The sequence below is a fragment of the Somniosus microcephalus genome, chromosome 7 (genome assembly GCF_052327205.1).
Source record: "Somniosus microcephalus isolate GS21.2 chromosome 7, FLI_Smic_1.0, whole genome shotgun sequence".
NCBI lineage: Eukaryota > Metazoa > Chordata > Chondrichthyes > Squaliformes > Somniosidae > Somniosus > Somniosus microcephalus.
Genome location: NC_140993.1, coordinates 200,122,164 through 200,147,052, shown reverse-complemented (window position 1 = coordinate 200,147,052; position 24,889 = coordinate 200,122,164). Strand labels below are relative to the sequence as shown.

The 24,889-nt window shown below is 42.5% G+C and overlaps 1 protein-coding gene across 1 annotated transcript in view; it reads right to left on the bottom strand.

Annotated features, from left to right (window-relative positions):
• Positions 1 to 661: 661 nt before the first annotated feature.
• Positions 662 to 24,889, bottom strand: part of mal2 (mal, T cell differentiation protein 2) — a 58,232-nt gene continuing 34,004 nt past the window's right edge. The window contains exons 3-4 of the mRNA XM_085993319.1: positions 17,175 to 17,339; positions 662 to 5,174 (exon numbers count right to left, since the gene is read on the bottom strand). Coding sequence (XP_085849445.1) covers positions 5,103 to 5,174; positions 17,175 to 17,339 — 237 coding nt within the window. The 3' untranslated portion in view covers positions 662 to 5,102. The remainder of the gene's footprint in view (positions 5,175 to 17,174; positions 17,340 to 24,889) is intronic.

Sequence of the window (24,889 nt, the reverse complement as noted above, 5' to 3'; positions counted from 1 at the left end):
AGTGTTCCCAACAGGAGCCACCAAGCCTAATCCTACTCCAGGAAGAACAGGGAGGTGCCTTGCGATGAAGTATTCAACAGGCACGTTGCTGAACCTGTTTAGTTACCTTTCAGCTGAAGGGAAGATAAAAGTTTTCACATCACCAATCACAGCAATGTTCACTATATCGGACAGCCCTGGCAAAGTTTCAGGCAAGTCCCTTTAACAGGACACTGAAAAAGACTTGCATTTATATAGCACCTTTTATGACCACCAGACATCCCAAAGCATTTTACAGTCAATTAAGTACTTTTGAAGTATAGTCACTGTTGTAATGTAGGAAATGCGGCAGTCAATTTGCAAACAGCAAGTTCCCACAAACAGCAATGTGATAATGACCAGAATCTGTTTCAGTGATGTTGGTTGAGTAATAAATATTGGCCAAGCTCCTCTTCGAAATAGTGCTATGCAATCTTTTACGTCCACCTGAGAGATAGACGGGGCCTCCGTTTAATGTCTCATCTGAAAGACGGCACCTCCGACACTGCAGCACTTCCTTAGCACTGCACTAGAGTGTCAGCCTAGATTTGTGCTCCAGTCTCTGGAGTGGGACTTGCACCTGCTAAGCACTCAACAGAAAGCAACTATATGCCAAAATGAAAAAAAAAATCACAACACCCAATTAATAAACATCCTCTATTTATTGAGCATACAATCAATACAAGCCAAAAGGTAAAAGAAAAGACATATGCATTGTCAGCTGTGGCTCAGATGGTAGCACCTTGCCTTGGAGTCAGAAGGTTGTGGGTTCAAGTCCCACTCCCGAAACTGGAGCACAAAAAATATAGGTTGACACTCCAGTGCAGTACTAAGGGAGTGCCGCACTATCGGAGGTGCTGTCTTTCGGAGGAGATGTTAAACTGAGGCCCTGTCTGCTCTCTCAGGTGGACAAAGATCCCATGGCATTATTTTGAAGAGCAGGGGAGTTCTCCCAGTGTCCTGGCCAATATTTATCCCTCAATCAACATCACTAAAATCACACTGCTGTTTGTGGGAACTTGCTGTGTGCAAATTGGCTGCCATGTTTCCATTACAACAGTGACTACACTTAAAGTATTTAATTGGCTGTAAAATGCTTTGGGATGCAGGTCATGAAAGGCGCTACATAAATGCAAGTCTCTTTCCTTATATAGTGCCTTTCACGAACTCGGGACATCCCAAAATGCTTTACAGCCTCCATTTTTCTTTTTATGTACAAAAATCTTGTATTCTGGACATTTAAAATTTTTATTGCTAGTTCCTTGTAACCCATTAGTGAAGTTCTGGGAGGGTTTTCAGCCACCTACAATAATTTTGACAGGCAGGGTTAATTAAATAACTGAGGGTGTGACAACAATGAAGCATTTTTGTCTGTCTAATTAGTTATTGGATTATTTCGATTATAAATCGCATAAGGGTTAAAATTGTTACTTCTTGCCTTCATTGCCAGCAGCTTCAGGTTGCATGGTTTGATACTAGTGCTTCACCAGCAGGACCTTGGGTCAATTTCAACTCCAGCTGAAGGGTTAAAAGTTGTCTCTATGCTGTAAGGAGTCTAGGTGAAATAAGTTATTCCTGTCACAATCCAATCCCCAATAGGCATAGGCCACAGTACCAAATTCAGAATTTTACTCAGCCACAGGATGGTTACTGTGGAAAATGGAAATCACAATGATGCTATAAAGCATGGTCTGAAGTTGAAGCGAATTATATTGTTGAACATAGTGAATGAACTTTATATCTGTTTTATAGTTAACCAGAAATGCTTGATGCTAGCATTTGTTATTCAAAATAGAAAGTCTAGCACCAACATCCTTCACATATGAGCATAACATTCCGGGGGGGGGGGGGGGGGGGGGAATCCTGAACCAGTATCTGTGCTCAATGTTATCCAACAAATGGAAGGAAGTAGGGTCTATTATCTCAGGTTTATCCACCACCAAAAAAAGCTACCTTATTCAGCAAGTTCAGCCCTACATTCAGAACTGGGAAAGTCAATGAAGAATGGCCATCTTGGCAATTAGGCCATACAACTGGCTCCTATCAAGCCTACATTACCTAGGAAGGCAAGCGTGGGGATGAAAGGTGATTCTAATTAGAGATGATTTTGAAAGAAAAGTTCCTTCTTATAATTTTGAAATTGCCCCACAGCCTCAACTAATGTCCTTACCTCTTTCACTTCTCCAGGCTAATTCTTCATTCTGGATAGCTATCATTTTCATTGCACTTGGAATGTAATTAGTAAGCTGGATGCTCCATATTTTGCCTTACTGGTTGATATACATCCATCTACCAACTGAGAGGGGAAGGCAAAGAATGGGGGATCACAGTTGAACAGTCTGGATACAGAGTGAGGTCTAACCCATAAATGAGTAACCAGGCTTACAAGTTAGATTTATGCAACTTTACAGGGGCAGCATTAGCTCTTCTGATCTGCACAAAAGCATGAAAGCTATTCAATGGCAAAGCTAATTGAGTAAAAAAAGGGCAGTAACACAATTGAAAAGAAAATCAGGCAAAGTGCTAAACGGGCTCCCGATTCACGATCCCCTGTTTTGCGCTATTGCCCAAGGTGAATTTAGAATCTTTAATACATCTCCCAGTATATTAGCTCCAGCAGGCCAAAACGCCACAGGCACCTGGGAATGATTTTAGTACAACAGAACTACTGTTGCAACTATAGATTGAAATTCCAATGCCCCAATTTACTTTAATTATATTAAATCCGTACAATAATGGCTACAATAGAACCAGCTCCAGATGGATAATGGATCTGTTGTAATTATAAGAAGGAACTTTTCTTTCAAAATCATCTAATCAGAATCACCTTTCATCCCCTCTCTTGCCTTCCTAGGTAATGTTGTCATCCGAATGGTGATTTTGGAAAATGAAGTTAAATGCTGAAGTTTATTGATAAAACAGGCAAGTTATAAATGCATAGGGAAATTTCCCCCAATTTAAAAAAAAAACATTTCCATGCCTCACTTATGACAAGTCCTAAACTTTCATTGGTCACACTGATGTATATATAAAAAATGGTTGCAATATGGGACAAAAGCAGTTTCTGGGGTTATCCTGCTTCAGTTACAGTGGTTAGAAGTTTAAAATCCATTGTGGTGGTGAGAATTGTTAAAGTTTTTTTTTAAGGGAATAAAGTAATTCTTCAATTGCTCAACTAGTGAGCAGTGGGATTGGAAGTAAGTTGTGAACATATTGTGCAGTTTTTGCTCCCCGAATAAACATATGTACAAATTAATTCATCAACAGCCAGAATGTAGACTAAAAAATGGGACCCTGCAACAGATTATTTTTGATAAGTAGAGTGCAATAAAGTATCCAGAAACATTATCAATACAAAAGTTTTGTGGATTACTACCTTTATTCAGTGCAAGTTTTTCAACATCCAAGATAAGGAAAACAGAAAAATCAGAATTAAGAAAAACACTATGTAAAGCATTAGAAATTGAGCGCATTTTGGGTGATGGTTGCCTTGTATGGGCAGATGGACAGTTTCCATTCACCTCCATTAAAAGTCAGCTGAAAGAAGTTAAATAAATCAAGTTTAGGCATGTTTCAAGTTGCTTGGCAGCAGGTTAATATTTGTTCAGAGATGGCTGTGAATAAGCAGACCTCCATGACTATGACAAATCCCTACTTTTCTGGAAGAGCAAGGGGCTGCAATCTGAAAACCAAAAGGTTATATATGGTCAGATAACCTGTATAGAAAGTCAGAGGGAAACCAAATCAGGAAGTTTGCTTTTAGTCATAAAACTGCTGCTATTATTCAGTAGTCTTTGTCTAAAAGGGGTAATTTTATTCATCTGTGCTGCCAGTGGAAAGTCTTGAATTCTGGCAGTGCAAATGAGAAATTCAGACAAGTCATGAAAATCATGAACAGTGGTACCAGAATTCCTGGTTTGCACTACCGATGGGAGTAGTTCCTCACTGGGCATAGACTCGGAAAGCTATTCCTATAGTTTCTGTGGCCATAGCTCTAATGAGTTATATAAATTTAAAGGAAACTAACTTTAAAATACGGTGCAACCAGTTTTTAAAACTGAGGCTTCCATGACAAGCTACAGCTTGCACCAAGTGTCAAATCAGTGCATAATTTTTCAGTAAAAGACTTTAGTTGTTGATTAGTATGAAGCAGTTCATGATAGTTTAAAAAATAAATTTTCAGAAAGCTTTATTACTAGATCATGGACAGCAATTTACCTGATGCGGAGTCACAGATCTCACTTGGGAAAACTTCCATTTTAAACCAGCATATCCAATACACACAAAGTCATTCCTGAAACATAGGCACTTGGTAAAAAAAAAAAAAATCTTGAAATTTCAAGAATGAGAAAACTATAGAACAATTGCGGCATAATGAAAACATAATTGGAATAATTTCCAATTTGTTGTTACAAACAATGATCAAGATTCAACTGTTACATAATGATATTCAGTACATACAATAGTTGAGAAATGTAAATAATGGATAATTATGCAACATATGCAAAATTGGAAAAAGGTTTACTTAAATGATCTTGACAGACATAATTTACTTACAGTAATAGGGAAGTGCCAAGCACACAAATGAAAATGATTTACATTTTTAAGGGGGAGTGTTCACAATCAAATAATAGACAACGGATAATAAAGTCTGACTTATTTCATCCAATCCCTTTGGATCCTTTCATTTTCCTGAATTCAAGTTTACAGTAAATGAACTGCTGCTGTTACTGGTTTTGGAATATTTTGTTTGTGAAAGCTTTAAATGTTTGGACAACACACTCAGCACCCAACGTTCAGATAAAGTGGAAACTATTTTATTCTTCTCTTTCACAAGCTTTAGAACTTAACACTGAAAATGATCACAAAAAAGTTATTAATTTATAAACAAAAGCCATCACTGCTGCAAAACACTCCAGTATAAAACAGAATTGGCCTATGAAAGGACTGCCCTTCTCTTGGGAAGCATCTTCCATCGGTGTTTGAAAAAGTTTTGCATCTTCCATCGGTGTTTGAAAAAGTTTTGCAACAATGATAATGAATCCAGCCATCTACACCTTTCCAAACAGTTCATATGTTGCAATTTACAGCTTCCATCTTCTCAAAGCAAGACCCAAACTGCAGCCATAAAACAGAGTGACGACAAAAGAAAATATCTGAAATAAGAGTGGTAGAAAAATCAATCTCACCATCAAATTAGAAAAAAAAATTGCACAGTTGGGCATTTTTAATTTGGGTTTATGATGTGTTTCTCTAAATGTTTTTCTATAGTTTGTCAGTTTCTAAAATGCATAGAAATTACAACACGGAAACAAACCTTTTGGCCCAACCAGTCGTCTGTGTTGGTGTTTATCTTCCACATAAGCAGTGGTCTTAATCCCACCTGCATGCCCCCATCCCAATATAGTTTTACTCCCCTTTCCTTCAACCACCTATATAACTGATTCTTAAATGTTGACAGTGTCTCTTTCACTTAAGTGTATTTCACAAACTCACAACCCTTTTTTAAAAAAAAACACATTTTCCAAATTCTAGAGCCCTGGATCACTAGAAATTGTGTTCCCACTGTCCCATCCCTTCATGCTTTTAAAAACCCGTCAAATTAACATCTAATCATCTTTGTTCGAAAAACAGCCTCAATTTTTGAAAATTTTTTTCATTTGTATTTCCTCATACCAGGCAGCATTCTAGTGAATCTGCACTGTCCCTTTATTACCTGAGCATCCTTCTCCTTGAGGTCAAAATTACCAAGCGTACTTCAACTGGAGTTTGAGGTTTTCATTATTACATCTTGACTTTTATATTCTATACCTCTTGCTATAAAACCCAGTATTCAATTAGCTTTTTATGACCTTATACACTTGCGATGCTGCTCTTAATGTCTTGAACTTGAATCCCCAAATCTCTCTGCTCTTCATGTCACACAGCTTTCCCTCATTATATAAATATTTTAACCAAAATGTACCACCTCACATTTATGGATATTAAATTCCATCTGCCACTTTTTTGCCCATCTTATCAATATCCTGCAGCTTCCTTTGGTTCTCAGAATTATTTACTGTGCTAATATTGTAGTATCATCTGCAAATTTGGACACCACTTCCTCTAACCCTATATCCAAATCACTTCTGTACAGTAAGTGCCTAGATTATTTTTCGGCTTTATTTTTGCTTTGTAACTTCTGCTTTGATTAGTTATTTTTACATATCAAAAAAGTTCAGATATAGAAACAATGACAGTTCACAGTAACAAAACAAAATTATTTGCAAGAGAGAATATATTCAAGATTAGAACAGCAGGTTGAAGGATTTTAACAAAATATGTAACTATTCAAGAACAACCTGATTTGTCAAAGGCTGCTTTTTACTGAAATCCTCTTAAGGACATACTGATGCAAGTAATGACAGTAATATGAAACCGAGTCTGGTCTGTGAATCACTAACAAGTGTAAGAAAAAGCTCTGTATGAGTATACCACTTAAAGAATTGCTTTAAATCAACATTAAAAAACAAGACGTTAGTTATTGAAAAATAGTTAGACATTTGAGAGCCCTGCCCCACAAAAGTAAAGAGGATCTACCTGGTCCCATATTCTGTGGGAATAGGGTCGAGTGAGCAGGAGGGGGGGTCTCATGGACAAGATTGATTGTCATAGAGTTATACAGCACAGAAAGAGGCCCTTCGGCCCATCGCGTCCGTGCCAGCCATCAAGCCCTATCTAATCTAATCCCATTTTCCAGCATTTGGTCCGTAGCCTTGTGTGCTATGGTGTTTCAAGTGCTCATCCAAATGCTTCTTGAATGTTGTGAGGGTTCCTGCCTCTACCACCCTTTCAGGCAGTGAGTTCCAGATTCCAACCACCCTCTGGGTGAAAAAGTTTTTCCTTGAATCCCCTCTAAACATCCTGCCCCTTACCTTGAATCTATGCCCCCTTGTTATTGACCCCTCTACTAAGGGGAAAAGTTCCTTTCTATCCACCCTATCTATGCCCCTCATAATTTTGTATACCTCAATCAGGTCCCCCCTCAGCCTTCTCTGCTCCAAGGAAAACAACCCCAGCCTGTCCAGTCTTTCTTCATAGCTGAAGCACTCCAGCCAGGTAACATCCTGGTAAATCTCCTTTGCACCCTCTCCAAAGCAATCACATCCTTCCTATAGTGTGGCGACCAGAACTGCACACAGTACTCCAGCTGTGGCCTTACCAGCGTTTTGTACAGCTCCATCATAACCTCCCTGCTCTTATATTCTGTGCCTCGGCTAATGAAGGCAAGTATCCCATATGCCTTTTTAACCACCTTATCCACCTGTTCTGCTGCCTTCAGGGATCAATGTACATGCACACCAAGGTCCCTCTGATCCTGTCTTTCCTAGGGCCTTACCATTCATTGTGTATTCCCTTGCCTTGTTAGTCCATCCAAAATGCATCACCTCACACTTTTCAGGGTTAAATTCCATTTTCCACTGTTCCGCCCATCTGACCAACCCATCTATATCGTCCTGTAGCCTGAGGCTACCCTCCTCGCTATTTACCACCTCACCAATTTTTGTGCCATCTGCGAACTTACTGATCATACCTTTTACATTCACATCCAAATCATTAATGTAGACCACAAACAGCAACGACCCAGCACCGATCCCTGCGGTACCCCACTGGACACAGGCTTCCGGTCACAAAAACAACCTTCCACCATCACCCTCTGCCTTCTGCCACTAAGCCAGTTTTGGATCCAATGTGCCAAGGCACCCTGGATCCCATGGGCTCTTACCTTCCTGACCAGTCTCCTATGCGGGACTTTATCGAAAGCCTTACTGAAATCCATGTAAACCACATCCACTGCACTACCCTCATCCACACACCTAGTCACCCCCTCTCAAAATTCAATCAAATTGGTCAGACATGATCTTCCCTTGACAAAGCCACGCTGGCTATCCCTAATTAATCCCTGCCTCTCCAAGTGGAGACCAATTCTATCCCTCAGAATTTTTTCCAATAATTTCCCTACCACTGATGTTAGGCTCACTGGCCTATAATTCCCTGGTTTATCCCTACTACCCTTCTTGAATAATGGTACTACTTTAGCTGTTCTCCAGTCCTCTGGCACATCCCCTGTGGCCAGAGAGGTTCTGAAAATTTGTGTCAGAGCCCCTGCAATCTCCTCCTTTGCCTCACATAGTAGCCTGGGATACATCTCGTCCGGGCCTGGGGATTTATCCACTTTTAAGCCTGCTAAAACCGCTAGTAACTCCTCCCTCTCTATGCTAATATGTTCAAGTATATCACAGTCCCCCTGCCCAATTTCTATGTCCACATCGTCCTTCTCCATAGTGAACACAGATGCAAAAAATTCATTTAAAACCCCACCTACATCCTCTGGCTCTACACACAGTTTGCCACTTTGGTCCCTAGCTATCCTCTTGCCTATAAAAAAGGATACATCTGTCTGTCATTCCGTCTGTCTGTATTGTATAAACTCTCAAGTTATAGAGCGTTCCTACACGTGTGTTACATCAAAAGAAAGCTTACGATTCCAGAACCGTCATAAGCGTATTTACGTTTCGGCGAGACAAAAATTGCGCCCGCGGTATCCAAAAAACATTCAACATTCCGCTCATTATCCACTCATTAGCATCGAGTGACGTAGAGGTCGACCAATCGTACGGTCGAGCGACCCGATGGTCGACCAATCGCTGCGTGGCGGGTTCCTGGCGCGTGCGGGTGGGCCCTCCTACAGTCGAGTGACGGGACGATTGACCAATCCTACGCTTCGGTGACCTGACGGTCCACCAATCGGTGCTTGTGTGGGCGGGCCTTATCGTTCTGAACCGAGGTGAATCGCCGCCATCTTGATTCCAAACTATTTCTTTTTCCCGCTTTCTGCGTGTTTCTTTTCAAATCTACATTTCCAGCAAAAAAAAAGTTGCTTTTAAAAGACAAATTGTTTTTAAAAAAAGTTAATTAATTTGTAAATCTTTTGTCTAACTTCTAATTTTCCTACCTTTCACCATTTTTCCAGGCCTCAAAGCCTCAGCCCCCCCCCCCACCCCTCCTCTGTCTTTAGTCCTTTGTATCTGCCAAAAGCCCCCCTTTTTTTCCCTAATCCATTCTCGTATATCCCTTGACATCCAAGGTTCCCTGGGCTTGTTGGTCCTACCCTTGACCTTTATGGGAACATATTGCCATTGTACTCACTCAATTTCCTTTCTGAAAGACTCCCATTGCTCCGATGTGGATTTTCCTTCAAGTAGCTGATCCCAGTCCACATTGGCCAGATCCTGCCAGATGAGCTTGGACAGGGCATGAGGTGAAATAGGAGAGAAACTAGAGAAAGATGCGCATTTAGGGTGGTGGGGTGTACCTTAGGGAAAGTTTGGCGTTATGGGCCAAACTTGTGACATATTTCTCAAGTGTTACTTTTTACCCACCAGGTTCTGTTCAGCTTGCACTTACACAGTTGCCCAACCTCTCAAATGTGAAAACTTTGCTGAACCTGATAAGAACTTGGTATGAACATAACTGATAAACCATTGGAGAAGCAGGAATATGAAATGCACATCCTAAGACACAGACTGGAAATTCAGAAGGTGCTTCAGACCAGCCTTCTTTGTCCTGTTGGACGAACACCTCGAGAAGAATAAATATAGCAACACCCTTTATATCCCTGTGACAAAATTAATTATTTCTATATTTAATGAAGCATTGAATTTTATACCAACATACTGTGTACTTGCTCCTGCTAGTTTGAGTCCAAAGTGCTGAACAGCTGCTGGAACTTGCCCAATAGTTGCTTCAAGAGCAGCAGGTAATGGAACCATCTAGCCATGACGTCCATCCATTCATCACCAGATCTGGCTGGACCATAAAGCACTCTTGGGTCCAGCTCTCCTCTGCCAAAATTGCTCACTATCCCAGGATCATCCTGGAATGCAACGATAACTCCCGGCTTGTCCTCTCCACTAGTCTTAAACCCCTCTCCTCCAACAAATGTAAGGAGCTCATGGAGTTTTATCACCAAGATTGAAACCATCCATTCAGCTGCTTCCCGCTCTTCCCCTAGCCCATAACGCCAAACTTTCCCTAAGGTACACCCCACCCCCCCCCACCCTAAATGCGCATCTTTCTCTAGTTTCTCTCCCATTTCACCTCATGCCTTGTCCAAGCTCATCTTGTCCATGAGACCCCCCCTCCTGCTCACTCGACCCTATTCCCACTAAACTGACCACCCAACTTCCCTTCCTGGCCCCAAGATTAGCGGATAGTTAATGGTTCCCTCTCCTCGGGTACTGTCCCCCTCACCTTCAAATCTACCGTCATCATCCCTCCTCCTCAAAAAACCTATCCTTAACGCCTCTGTCCTTGCAAACGACTGCCGAGTCTCCAACCTCCCTTTCCTCTCAAGTCCTTGACATATTGTCGCCTCCCAAATCCATGCCCATGTTTCCCACAACTCCATGTTTCCACCACTGCCACAGCATTGAAACAGCCCTTAAAGTCACAAATGACATCCTTTGTGACTGTGACCGTGGTAAACTATCCCTCTTCCTTCTCTACCTGTCTGCAGCCTTTGACACTGTAGACCATCCACCTCTTCTCAGTCATCCAGCTGGGTGGGACTGCCCTCGCCTGGTTCCATTATATCTATCCAGTCGTAGTCGTAGCCAGAGAATTAACTGAAATTCTGTAATGGCAGAGGACAGCAGGACCCAATAGTGCCTATGTGATCCAGCAAGATCTGGGAACGAATGGGGAGGTGGTCAGGGCTAGATGCATCTCAGCGACATCATCCGAAAATATGTCATCAGGTTCCACATGCACTTTTTTTTTTTTTTTTTAAATTCATTCATGGGATGCGGGCGTTACTGGCTAGGTCAGCATTTATTGCCCATCTCTAGTTGCTGTTAAGATGGTGAGCTGCCTTCTTGAACTGCTGCAGTCCGTGTGGTGAAGGTACTCCCAGTGCTGTTAGGGAGGGAGTTCCAGGATTTTGACCCAGCGACGATGAAGGATTGGCGATATACTTACAAGTCAGGATGGTGTGTGACTTGGAGGGGAACTTGGATGTGGTGGTGTTCCCATGTGCCTGCTGCCCTTGTCCTTCTAGGTGGTAGAGGTCGCGGGTTTGGGAGGTGCTGCCGAAGAAGCCTTGGCAAGTTGCTGCAGTGCATCTTGTAGACGGTACACACTGCAGCCACAGTATGCCGGTGGTGGAGGGAGTGAATGTTTAAGGTGCTGGATGGGTTGCCAATCAAGCAGGCTGCTTTGTCTTCGATGGCATTGAGCTTCTTGTGTTTTGTTGGAGCTGCACTCATCCAGGCAAGTGGAGAGTATTCATCACACTCCTGACTTGTGCCTTGTGGAAAGGCTTTGGGGAGTCAGGGGGTGAGACACTCGCTGCAGTATACCCAGCCTCTGACCTGCTCTTGTTGCCACAGTATTTATGTGGCTGGTCCAGGCTGACCCCCACGATATTGATGGTGGGGGATTCAGCGATGGTAATGCTGTTGAATGTCAAGGGGCGGTGGTTAGACTCTCGCTTGTTGGAGATAGTCATTGCTCGGCACTTGTGTGGCGCGAATGTTACTTGCCATTTATCAGCCCAAGCCTGAATGTCATCCAGGTCTTGCTGCATGCGGGCATGGACGGTTTCATTATCTGAGGAGTTGCGACTTGGATGACACTTTATGAACTTTGGTATAGGGAGTACAAATCTAAAGTTTGCAGATGATACAAAACTTGGCAACATAGTAAATAGTGAGCATGATGGTAGCAGACAGACTGGTGAAATGAGTAGACACATCGCAGATGCAATTTAATGTGGTTAAGTGTGAAGTGATGCACTTTGGGAGCAGTATAATCTTAAATATTTTGATATGGGGGGGGGGGGGGGGGGGGGAAAAGAGAGAGAAAGAGTGCAATAATAGAGGAACCTGGGGGTGTATATTCACAAATCTTTGAAGGTGGCAGGGCAAGTTGATAAAGCAGTTAAGAGTGCATGGAATACTGGGCTTTGTAAACAGGGACATTGAATACAAAAAACAAGGTAGTCATGCTAAACCTTAACAAATCTCTAGTTAGGCCTTAGCTGAAGTATTGTGTGCAATTCTGGGCACCACACTTAAGTATGTCAAAGCCCTGGAGAGGGTACAGGGGAGGTTTACCAGGATGATGGACTTGTTATGTGGAGAGATTGGAAGTTGGGATAGTTTTCCTCGGAGCAGAGAAGGTTAAGGGGAGACTTAATACAGGTATTCAAAATTATGAGGGGGTTTTGATAAAGTAGGGAGAAACTGTTTCCTCTGGCAAGTGGGTCAGTAACTAGAGGTCATAGATTTAAAATAATTGGCAAAAGAACTAGAGGGGAAATTAGGACAAATCTCTTCAGAAGGGGTGGTGGAATCAGATTCCATAGGAACTTTCAAAAGGCAATTGGACACGTACATTGAGGGGACTAATTTGCAGGGTTATGGGGAAAAAGCTGGGTGTGGGACTAAATTGGACAGCCCTTTCAAAGAGCTAGCACAGGCACGACAGGCCAAATGGCCTCCTTCTGTGTTGCAAGATTCTATGATACCCAGCTCTAACTCACCACTACCTTGCTTGACATCTCCACTGTCTACGATTTGTCACGCTGCTTGTCCGACATCCAGTACTGGATGAGCAGAATTTCCTCCAACTAAATACTGGGAAGAGGAAGCCATTGTCTTCGATCCCCGCCACAATCTCTGTTCCCTAGCTACCGGCTCCATCCTTCTCCCTGGCAACTGTGAGGCTAAACCAGACCATTCACAACCTTGGGAGTCCTACTGACCTCGAGATGAGCTTCCAACCACATATACGCTTCATCACCAAGACTGTCTACTTCCACCTCCGTAACATTGCCCGTCTTTGCCACTGCCTCAGCTCATCTGCTGCTGAAACCCTCATCTATACCTTGCTTACTTCTAGACTTAACTATTCCAGGTCTCCCATCTTCCACTCTACGTAAATTTGAACTCATCCAAAACTCTGCTGCCCGTATCCTAACTTGCACCAAGTCCCGTTCATCCATCGCCCCTGTGCTCGCTGACCTACATTGGCTTCTGGTCTGGCAACGGCTCGATTTTAAAATTCTCATCCTTGTTTTCAAATCCCTCCATGGCCTCGCCCCTCCTTATATCTGTAACCTCCGCCAGCCCGACAACTCTCCGAGATTTCTGCACTCCAATTCTGGTCTCTTGCGCATCCGCGATTTTAATTGCTCCACCATTGTCGGCTGTGCCATAAGAATTAGGAGCAGGAGTAGGCCATATTGCCCTTCGAGCCTGCTCTGCCATTCTATATCATGGCTTATCTTCAACCTCAACTTCACTTTCCCGCCCGATCCCCATATCCCTTAATTCTCCTAGGGTCCAAAAATCTATCTATCTCGGCTTTGAATGTACTCAACGTTTCAGCATCCACAGCCCTTTCGGGTAGAGAATTCCAAAGATTCACAACCCTCAGTGAAGAAATTCCTCATCTCAGTCCTAAATGGCTGACCGCTTACCCTGAGATTATGCCCCCTAGTTCTAGACTCTCCAGCCAGGGGAAACAACCTCTCAGCATCTACCCTGTCAATCCCCCCCAGAATCTTATATGTTTGAATGAGATCACCTCTCATTCTTCTAAACTCCAAAGGATATAGGCCTAGTCTACTCAATCTTTTCAGCTGCCTGGGCCCCAGGCACTGGACACCCCCCCCCCCCCACACCATACGTGCCACTCCGCCTCTCTGCTCCTTTTAAGATGCTCCTTAAAATCTGCCTCTTTGACCAAGCTTTTGATCACCGAGCCAGTGTCAAATTTTGTTTGATAACACTCCTGTGAAACGCCTTGGGATGTTTTATGTTAAGGTGCTATATAAATGCAAGTAGTTGTTGTTCCTCTAGCACCAGCTCAGGAATCCAGTTGGGAACCAGGCTGCAGGAACAGCAGAAAGTTTTGGTAAACTGGGGCTGCACAGGGTCCATGTACACAAAACAAAATAAAAATATAGGCCTTGAACTCCCACCAAACCTAGGAGCAGGAGGGGACAGAGACAAACACATTCTGCTCAGAGCAGGGAGAAAGGAAAAAAGGTGAAGAATTTCTTATGATATCCCTAAATACCCAACTGAAACAGAAGAGCAGTACAATGACAATAGAGGCAGAGATTGGAGCTCAACACCAGAATGCCTTAAACAAGTTCCAGGTGAAACATTGATTTATTTGTACTACTTGTAATTTAGTATATTGTATTCACTGCTCACGATCCGGTGGTCTCTACATTGGGGAGACTAAACGCAGATTGGGTGACCGTTTTGCAGAACACCTTCGCTTAGTCCACAAGCGTGAGCCTGAGCTTCCGGTCGCCTGTCACTTTAATTCTCTGCTCCACTCCCACTCAGACCCCTCTGTCCTTGGCCTCTTGCACTGTTCCAACGAAGCTCAACGTAAGCTTGAGGAACAGGCACTTTACAGCCTTCTAGACTCGACATCGAATTCAACAATTTCAGACCATAACCTCTGCCCCTATTTTTTTCCAGATGGCAGCTGTTGATGATTCTGCTATACCAATTTACATCTCTTCCAGACCAATCATTACCATCTCCTTTTGCTTTGTACAATCATACCTTTTGTCATTTAATCACTCCTGCCTTCCAGCCCATCACAGACTTTCCTTTTGTTCTTCCCCCCCCTGCCCCTGCACTTGCTTAAAATCTGTTACATCTCCAGCTTTTTCCAGTTCTGACAAAGGGTCATCGACCTGAAACGTTAACTCTGTTTCTCTCTCCACAGATGCTGTCTGACCTGCTGAGTATTTCCAGCATTTTCTGTTTTTATTTCAAACTCACTGCCCCTGGTTTTCAATACCCTCCTCACCTGCTTCAAGCTATCCATCTTACTGCTGGCAGTGGGTGTGGTTGAGGGGTTGTCAGTTGTGCACTCGTTAATTTTAGAACTTTATTGCATATTTGATAGAAAAGCAAAATAAGTGACATTTTAGTTTGTTCATATTCAGCAGACCAACTTGACCATCACTTTCACAAGTTACCTGAAGTTCTTGCAAGATTAATCACAAAACTAATTCTTACTTATTATGGACAGGCCTTCACACCTTACACATTTAAACATGTTTTCTACTAGACCCCATTCCCATCCTGCTCTCAAATCCCTCTCATTCAGAGGCACTTCTCTCCCACCCATCCTTCACAAAAGCACACACTTTTTCTCCCCCCCCCCCCCCCCCCGCAAGGTATTTTCCTTCTACAAGGCACACTCCATTTCTCCGTCTCAGAACGGTATTCACTGTACCTACCCCCAATCAGTTTCTACTCCCTGATGCACTCTTCACTGCTGGTCCTGACTGCAGCTCCTAACTGCCACTCTGTTGACTCACTTTAGGAGGAGACGTTCTGCTTTGTGCTGCAGGCAGGAATTCCTGATTTGACAAAAATTATTGCAAGCCTGTGTGTTGTTACCCACATTGAGGGGCATTGAGTCCACTCGGCATGAATCAGTAGCCATCAGTTGGAAGTAGTGAGCATTAGACAGCAGTGGTAGTCACCTTTTCCCTCCTCACCCAAACCCACATTTCCCATAGCTTGATTTGCTGGCCCAAGGAGAAAACTTAAACAGTTGCATACAGTGCCTAAACCGGTCACCGTTCAGGAGCCTGTGGCCATTGTTTCCCCCAGGAAAAAAACTTGGACGTAGTGATTTTAATATGTGGTTTGGGTAGAAGCTTGCTTGAAAGGAATTTTTTTCCCTAGATAGCCCCATATTGGGGTAGCTACCAATAGGGAGATAAGAGGTGATGGGAGGTTATTTTGCACAGATCCCAAACAATGACCCATTCATTATCAATGTCTCTTCATTCAAGGTGCTAGATGTTTCCTGTTGACAACAGGGAGGCTTTTAAGGGATCAACATAGACATCCAAGTCAGTCAGGCAGTAGCAGGCTGCAAGCATTGAACCCTTGCCTTTGTCAAGGAGAGCTTGTATTTTTTACATCAAACAAAGTGGACTAGTGGATGATTGTTTAAAAACAGTATGTGAACAGAAGTTGAACTAATTCTGTCAATTGACCATCATATTCTGTATGTTTTACCTACTGTTGAATAAAGCAGCTTACAAACCAAACATCTAGCCTAGTGTTAAGTTGGTACACAGAGATCAAAAGTGCTCAAGATGTGGCGATCTTGTCCAGATCAGAAGGGGGTTTCATTGTTACATAACCGAATTCTGCTATCACACTACCAAATACAGAAAAGTGGGAGTCAACTTCTGCTTAAAAAAAAAAGGCAACCAGACTGCTTAAGGGAGTTACTTACACTACTGAACCCAAGTAGATACTGGCAGAAGAACCAAATTCTTAACATCTATCTACACCCACAGTAGTTGAGCAAACTTGGATCACACTGAATTTGCAATTTGTTTTTCATTCCTTAGAGGCCATGTGCTACCTGTTTAATCTCCATGTTTTAACATATTGGGGAAAACTATTTCACAAAAATAAAAAACTTGCATATCTAGACTTGGTCCCCAAATACTTTAAATTGTACCTTCAAACCAAAGAGCAAAATAGTATTTTGTACATTAGCAGCTGAAGTGGTATTGGAGGACAAGTGTCAAGCTACCCCTCAGGGTGGGTCTTTGTTCAGGTTTCCTGGATATTGTTCCCCCCCCCCCCCAAAAAAATAATTTTGAACAAACAAAAATTGTGTTCTGTTGGTGAGTGTTACTTCCTTGAACATTTAAAATGTTTGCATGCAAGCAAATTACAGGAGAATATAGCATCTAGGATTGCGTTTTACTAAAAAGGGACATAAGAGCAAATTTATAAAGTTACCGTCAAAAACAGCTCTGCACTTGAAAATCAGCTATTATCCCAATTATTTTCACATTTTCCAAACAGCTACAATTGTTTAGTATGATCACCTCCTCAGAGAGAAACTTGGAGTGACTTTAAAAGGGACCTCCAGGTTAAGCACAGCTATACCATGGTAGCTAAATATCACAGATGCGGTCCAAACTACCCATGAGCAACAATGGATTTGAATATTACACAATTTGAAAGCTGCAGTTTCTAATTAGACCACTTCTAAAAACTTAATGAACATCTTGTATTGGTTTAAACTACACAAGTGAAAAAACTTACCGTAGCAACAACATTTATGCTGTACTGCCGAAAATCTAGAACAGTTACAAAAACAGCTGTGGTTGCATTGAAAGACCCGCGTTCTACAGTTGCAGCTGTTGTTGCAGCTTCAAGAAGTGATGCTCCAAAGTAGAACACAAAGGCAACAAAATGATAGACAAAATCCTGCAATTAAAAGAAGTAGCCATTAGGAATAGTATTCAGATTTAAAAAAACAAAGGGCATTAATTATAGAAGAAATTACAAGTTCACCAAATCTCACATTAATAGCTGCTGATTAAAAGATTTTGCTAATATCTACAGGTAATTCAATAATCAATCTTGTGAATATACAATTTTTTTTTTTTTTTTTTTTTAAATTAAAAAAAGAGAAATGTCAAGCAGGGAAGTGAACCACACAAGTTCCATGGCAGTCCAGGCTCTAAGTGGCCAGAACCCCAACTGTTAATAGAAACCACCACTTTCTGGCTCCCCTCATGGCTTAGCTGATTAAGGCAGAATGTTGCTGAGCCATAGGTTCAGGATAATCCCAGGTTTGATTTGTGACCTTCCCAGAATTACCTCAACTAGAATGGTGCTATAATTAGCTTTAGTACCTCTGGGTTGGAGAAGGGTTGTAGCTCCAATACTATCCCATTGATTGGGCAGGAATGTGGATATCAGGAGCAGACAGGCTCAGGCTTGTCAATGACCTCCCTTTAGTTGAATAGCCTAATCCCTCACTGTTGAGGCAATAGCCAATTCAATAAGGTCGCAGAGGGCAACTATGAAGCCATACCCCAACAAGGAGTCAATACCTTCAGGAGACAAGGGAGAAAATTGACAAGAGGATAACCTTGCTTCAGGTTCAAGATTAAATGATCACTTCAAAAATTCAGTTAGTCGAGAGTTAGGCTCCCAGGTAACTCCAGAAACATGCACAGAGAAGTATAAAAGAAATTAACTGTGCTGACTTTATCTCTTAGAAATAATGGAAGTGAGGTGTCATTTAAAACTGAGTGTGAAGCTGGTTTTGCACAAGAGTTGAAGACTATGGAAGATGATTAGAGACTTAAAGCCTTAAGTTGTCCAATTATGAGGAAATGGAATGTAATGGCAAGGTATCCGGGTGACTAGTGGGGAAGAATCAATGAGGCCCCAAGGTTATGGCTTCTCAATCTTCCTACAGTTAATTTGATACTTCCAAAAAAAGCATCAGTGCTGAATGGAGGTAATAACACTTTCTCGCCATGCTTTTAAGTTTCCCCATACCATGCATCATTCACCAGCCAAGACTGGTGGGTACCACACATGTTCCTAGGCTTCTGTTTTAAATGGAAAAAAGTAGCCGACAGCACCCTCCAATTTTTCTTCCCAGCATGCAAGGATTCTACCTTGCTTAGGGCCTCTTGCAGATAGTGTGGTTGCGATCAGAAATTGTGGACAATCACAGATGCAAACTCATCCTTTCACTCCACAACAAAGTACATTGGAATACCACTGAATTCTGCTTTTAGTAGGAAATATATATTTTAAAATATATACAAAAATCCTAAAAGACAGAATGACAGGTGAACAAATATGACTGAACCCAAAAATCTTTATAGTCATCTTTTCAAATCCAAATAAAGTATGAGGACATTTTATGATGGGCCCTAGCAGTTTACAACGTCATGAGAGAAACCAAGTCACGGTGTCTACATTTCAATAGAACAATGTTTAATCCTTTCCTGACATTAGGCCATCTGTTTACAGCTACTTTTTCACAATTAATCCTTTTGGCTATATATCAGGAAATCCCAGCCTTCATTTTCTTCTTCTAAAACAAAAGCTTCTCCCATTACAACTGCTTGCATTTGTATAGTGCCTTTAACACAGAAAAACATCCCAAAGCACTTGAGGCATGAGGAATATAAAACCCAAACCCAAAGGAAGAGAAATTAGGAGGTGATCAAAAGTTTGGTTGAAGAGGTGGGTTTCAGAAAGTTCTTAAAGGAGGGGAGGAAGGCAGCAAGGTGGAAGTGTTTAGGAATGGAATTCCAGTAAAATCAGACTTGGGTGGCTGAAGGCACATTTGTCAATGGTTGGGCAAGGGGCGGAGATGACTGATGCGCAAGGCCAGAGTCAGGGGAACTGAGAGGTCAATGGAGGTGGAGGAAGAAAGAGCAGAATTTGAGGGGAGCTGGACCGTTTATGGACAGAGAAGGATAGGAGTCAGAAAGTCAGCATCTTATTAAGCGAGTCTGGAGGTGAGGAAGGCTGGCATAAGACTTTCAGTGGTAGTTGGGCTCAAGTAGAGGCGGATGTATGGGTTGTGTCTGTTAATGGAGAGGATGCAAGGTCAAAGCACAGCTCAGTGTCAATTAGGACTTCGAGGTTGTGAACAGTCCAGTTCAGCCCAAGCAGTGGCCAGGGAGGGGGAATTGAGTCAATGGCAAAGAATGCGGAGCTTTTTTTTAATTTTTTTTAATTCGTTCATGGGATGTGGGCATTGCTGGCAAGGCCAGCATTTATTGCCCATTCCTAGTTGCCCTTGAGAAGGTGGTGGTGAGTCGCCTTCTTGAACTGTTGCAGTCCATGTGGTGAAAGTACTCCCACAGTGCTGTTAGGGAGGGAGTTCCAGGATTTTAACCCAGCGACGATGAAGAAACAGCGATATACTTCCAAGTTAGGATGGTGTGTGACTTGGAGGTGGTGTTTCCATGCGCCTGCTGCCCTTGTCCTTCTCGGTGGTAGAGGTTGCGGGTTTGGGAGGTGCTGCCGAAGAAGCCTTGGCGAGTTGCTGCAGTGCATCTTGTAGATGGTACACACTACAGCAACAATACGCCGGTGGTGGAGGGAGTGAATGTTTAAGGTGGTGGATGGGGTGTCAATCAAGTGGGCTGCTTTGTCGTGGATGGTGTCAAGCTTCTTGAGTGTTGTTGGAGCTGCACTCATCCATCACACTCCTTACTTGTGCATTGTAGCTAGTGGAAAGGCTTTGGGGAGTCAGGAGGTGAGCCATATGCCGCAGAATACCCAGCCTCTGACCTGCTTTTGTTGCCACAGTATTTATGTAGCTGGTCCAGTTAAGTTTCTGGTCAATGGTGACCCCCAGGATATTGATGGTGGAGGATTTGGCGATGGTAATGCCATTGACTGTCAAGGGACGACGGTTAGATGCACGCTAATTGGAGATAGTCATTGCCTGGCACAAATGTTACCTGCCACTTATCAGCCCAAGCCTGGATGTCGTCCAGGTTTTGCTGCATGTGGGCATGGACTGCTTCATTATCTGTGGAGTTGCGAATGGCACTGAACACACTGCAGTCATCAGCAAACATCCCCACTTCTGACCTTATGATGGAGGGAAGGTCATTGAGATGAAGCAACTGAAGATGGTTGGACCTAGGGCATTACCCGGAGGAACACCTGCAGCAATGTCCTGGGGCTGCGATGATTGACCTCCAACCACCACTTTGTGCTAGGTATGACTCCAGCCAATTGAGAGTTCTCTCAATTGGAGGAACCCAAACTGGGCATCAGTGAGCAGGTTATTGGTGAATAAGTGCTGCTTGACAGCACTGTCGACGACACCTTCCATCACTTTGCTGATGATTAAGAGTAGACTGATGGGGTGGTAATTGGCCGAATTGGATTTGTTCTGCTTTTTGTGGACAGGAAATACCTGAGCAGTTTTCCACATGGTCGGATAGATGCCAGTGTTATAGCTGTACTGAACAGCTTGACTAGAAGCTAGTTCTGGAGCACAAGTCTTCAGCACGACAGCCGGTATTTTGTAGGGGCCCATAGTTTGCTGTATCCAGTGCACTGAGCTGCTTCTTGATATTTAAATTCCCCAACTGCCATGATGGGATTTGAACTCGCATCTCTGGATCATTAGTCCAGGCCTCTGGATTACTAGCCCAGTAACATAACCACTATGCTACCATTCCCAGCTTGTGGCAGGGACCAAAGAGTGCAGCCTTCGTATTCCTGATATTTAGCTGAAGACACAGATTTGAAGATACAATATTCCTGATCAGTACCATCATAGCGAATCACAGGTAAAAGCTCGTATATTCATTAACCTAGCCAATGAAATAACTGCACAACATTTTATTCTATGATTTTAGAAAATGTCTCTGCACTTGATGTAATCATAATGTACCCAATATCGTTATTGGCAAGATGTTCTTCATATATTTAAGGGTTATTATTTTACCATACAAGTTAAAATGAACACTCCCAACATTTTTGCATTCAGACCAAATGTATGGCTCACCTATGGATGCAAGGTGCCTACCTTATGTGCAGAATATCATCCCAGTGTAGTGCACAAATGGTAGATCCCCAAATGGGAAGAAATTAAGTGTAGGGGGGGGTCAAAGCACAGTTGAAGAGAAGAGTCTTAAGTAAGCCTTTGAAAACAGGAAGGGTAAGTGACAAGACAAAAGGCACTGGGAAAGAGTTTGGGAGTACAGGGGCATAGTGACTAAATGAGTGGCCTTTGATGGAGCAGAAAATAAGTCAGTTGGAATGAAAGTGAAGGGTATCACATGGATACAAGACTGGAGGAAATCACAGGATGGGGCAAGGCCATGTAGGGATTTGAAGTCAAGCTGATTTTACAGTCAGTTTGATGGGGTGTAGCGAGGCAGTGCAGCTTAGGAACGCGAGATAATGAGTGTGCCAAGCTTGCTATTGGAGCGGACAATGATTGTAGGCATTTGACGAGTTGCAGTTTGTGAAGGTTCTAGGTATGAGGCCATCAAGGACAGTGTTGGAGAAAGAGCCTTTTGTCAGTAGAGGTAGGGGCAGAGGCAGGCAATATTAGAACTTAAGAACAAACAATTTTGGTGATTGATGTGATGCATAGGAGGAAGCTGAACAACACACCAACATTCAGCACTGCTGGGCTTAGCCCAAGGTGGTTCAGAGAAGTAAATGGGTCAAGGCCAATCGTGTAATTGTTTGTAGCAGCCATTGCACTACTGGACCACTTGTCATAATGGAGCAGAATGTGGATGCACAATCTCCCAGCAATGTTAAATATGTGAAACTGTAGAAGATTATGACTGTGTGTACTTTCCAAAGGTCAGCTGGCAGACTAGTCTGATGCAAATGTTAATAAGTGTTCCATTAAGAGATGTTATTTTTGAATAAGATTGAGTGAGGAGATTAATTTGGTATCAAAATGTTTTCAAATTAAGCTCAAAAATGATTAGTTATAAACTGTTCATTCAAAAGAACTATTATAATTTAATGCACATTATGTAAAACAGAACCAAATTTTATATTCAGACAGAAAAGTGTATTTATTCATTGAGTGAGAAAGTCATTTTGTGCATGCATGTCACCATTTAACCCATTTCCCTTGTAGCCATGAAGTTTTGGCTAAGCAACTGCATCCATGAAGCGACAAAGGCAGTTAAAAAAAGCACATATTTAATCAGCTTCTAATCATATTGTTGGATATTGTAATTCATGACAACACAGAGATTGAGCTTTTTAAAAAAACTTGTATTTCTAATCTGGTGGGTTTGGGGAAAGGCTTTGTGATGAAGCATCATTCCAATCTTTAGCAGTCATGGGAAATTGTTGTTCTTGGTGGATGGCTGTGTCCCATTTGATCTCTTTATAACTTTCACTTTGGTTAGATACTTAATTGCCCTAATTTTAGCTAACGTGCATCTCAAAGTTAAACCACCAAGTGTAAAAAGAGAATTTCAACTTTAAAACAGAGTAGTCTTACTATCCCAGTCAAAACTTCAGATATATATTTTTGCATTATTTGTGGTCAGTAGCTACACATGAACAATCAACCCTAAACCAAGTTCTCCAATTTTGGGTAAATAATTGTTTCAAGTACACACACAAAAACAGATAACGTAGAAACTATTTGAGATGTTTCAGCTTTTAAATGAGCAAGCCCTCCAGCTATTTATCGAGACAACTTACTTATCAAATTAACAATTTGTACCTTGGTACATTTTCAGAGCTCCCTCATATCAAGTTAATTAATTGTGAGAAAGGAGCAAAGTTAATGATTCACCATGAAAGAGCAAGAGGCTCCAAACAGTTCATTTGGCCATCATACAAGCTTCATTCCAGAATAAATCTATTGTCTTTTCACACGTTGGTATCTCACTCTTACTTTAATTCTCTCGCCCACTATGATGTTCTTCATGTTAAGTCATGATTTGAATGGTGCATTATTTTTAGTTATAAAAATACTAGCATTGAAATAAAAATCTACATATCCGAGCGTGGAAAGTTACACCCTGTTGAGCATCTGATTACAGTATTATGTCACTAACATTTTCAGTACTATGGTCAAGTATAAAACATGCCATTTTATTGGCTAATAATTGCCAGGCTGTGGTTTAAGAGCAGGTGCAAGTGTTTTTCTAAGTCACAGTTTCTAAAGGTGTCTGAACTCATAGCATCAAGAAAGAAGCAATGTGAAACTTTAGTGCTTTGTGCATTCCAAACTCCCATCAATGGATTTATGACACCTCAAATATATTCTACACTTAAAACTTTGAGTTCTATTAAACCAGAATTAACTTACTAATCTGCCAACAGCTATATATATATTTTTTTCCATTCGTTTATGGCATGTGGGCATCGCTGGCAAGGCCAGCATTTATTGCCCATCCCTAATTGCCCTTGATGAGGTGGTGGTGAGCTTCTGCTTTGAACCGCTACAGTCCATGTGGTGATGGTACTCCCACAGTGCTGTTAGGTAGGGAGTTCCAGGATTTTGACTCAGCGACGATGAAAGATCGACTATATACTTCTAGGTCAGGATGGTGCAAGACTTGGAGGGGAACTTGAATGTGGTGGTGTTCCCATGCGCCTGTTGCCTTTGTCCTTCTAGGTGGAAGAGATCGTGGGTTTGGGAGGTGCTGCCGAAGAAGCCTTGGCAAGTTGCTGCAGTGCATCCTGTAGATGGTACACACTGCGGCCATGGTATGCCGGTGGTGGAGGGAGTGAATGTTTAAAGTGGTGGATGGGGTGCCAATCAAGTGGGCTGCTTTGTCCTGGATGGTGTCGAGCTTCTTGAGTGTTGTTGGAGCTGCACTCATCCAGGCAAGTGAAGAGTACTGACTCACACTTCTTACTTGTGCCTTGTAGATGGTAGAAAGGCTTTGGGGAGTCAGGTGGTGAGACACTCACCGCAGAATAACTAGCCTCTGACCTGCTCTTGTTGCCACAGTATTTGTGTGACTGGTCCAGTTAAGCTTCTGGTCAATGGTGACCCCCAGGATGTTGATGGGGAATCTGGTGATGGTAATGCCATTGAATGTCAAGAGGCGGTGGTTAGACACTCGCTTGTTGGAGATAGTCATTGCCTGGCACTTCTGTGGCGCGAATGTTACCTGCCACTTATCAGCCCAAGCCTGAACGTCGTCCAGGTCTTGTTGCATGCAGACATAGACTGCTTCATTATCTGGAGTTGTGAATGGCACAACCTATTTCTGACCTTATGTTGGAGGGAAGGTCATTGATGAAGCAGCTGAAGGTGGTTGGGCCTAGGACACTGCCCTGAGGAACTCCTGCAGCGATGTCCTGGGGCTGTGATGATTGACCTTCAACCATCACAACCATCTTCCTTTGTGTTAGGTATGACTCCAGCCCATGGAGAGTTTTCCCCCCCCAATTCCCACCGACTTCAGTTTTACTAGGGCTCCTTGATGCCACACTCGGTCAAATGCTGCCTTGATGTCAAGGGCAGTCACTCTCCCCTCACC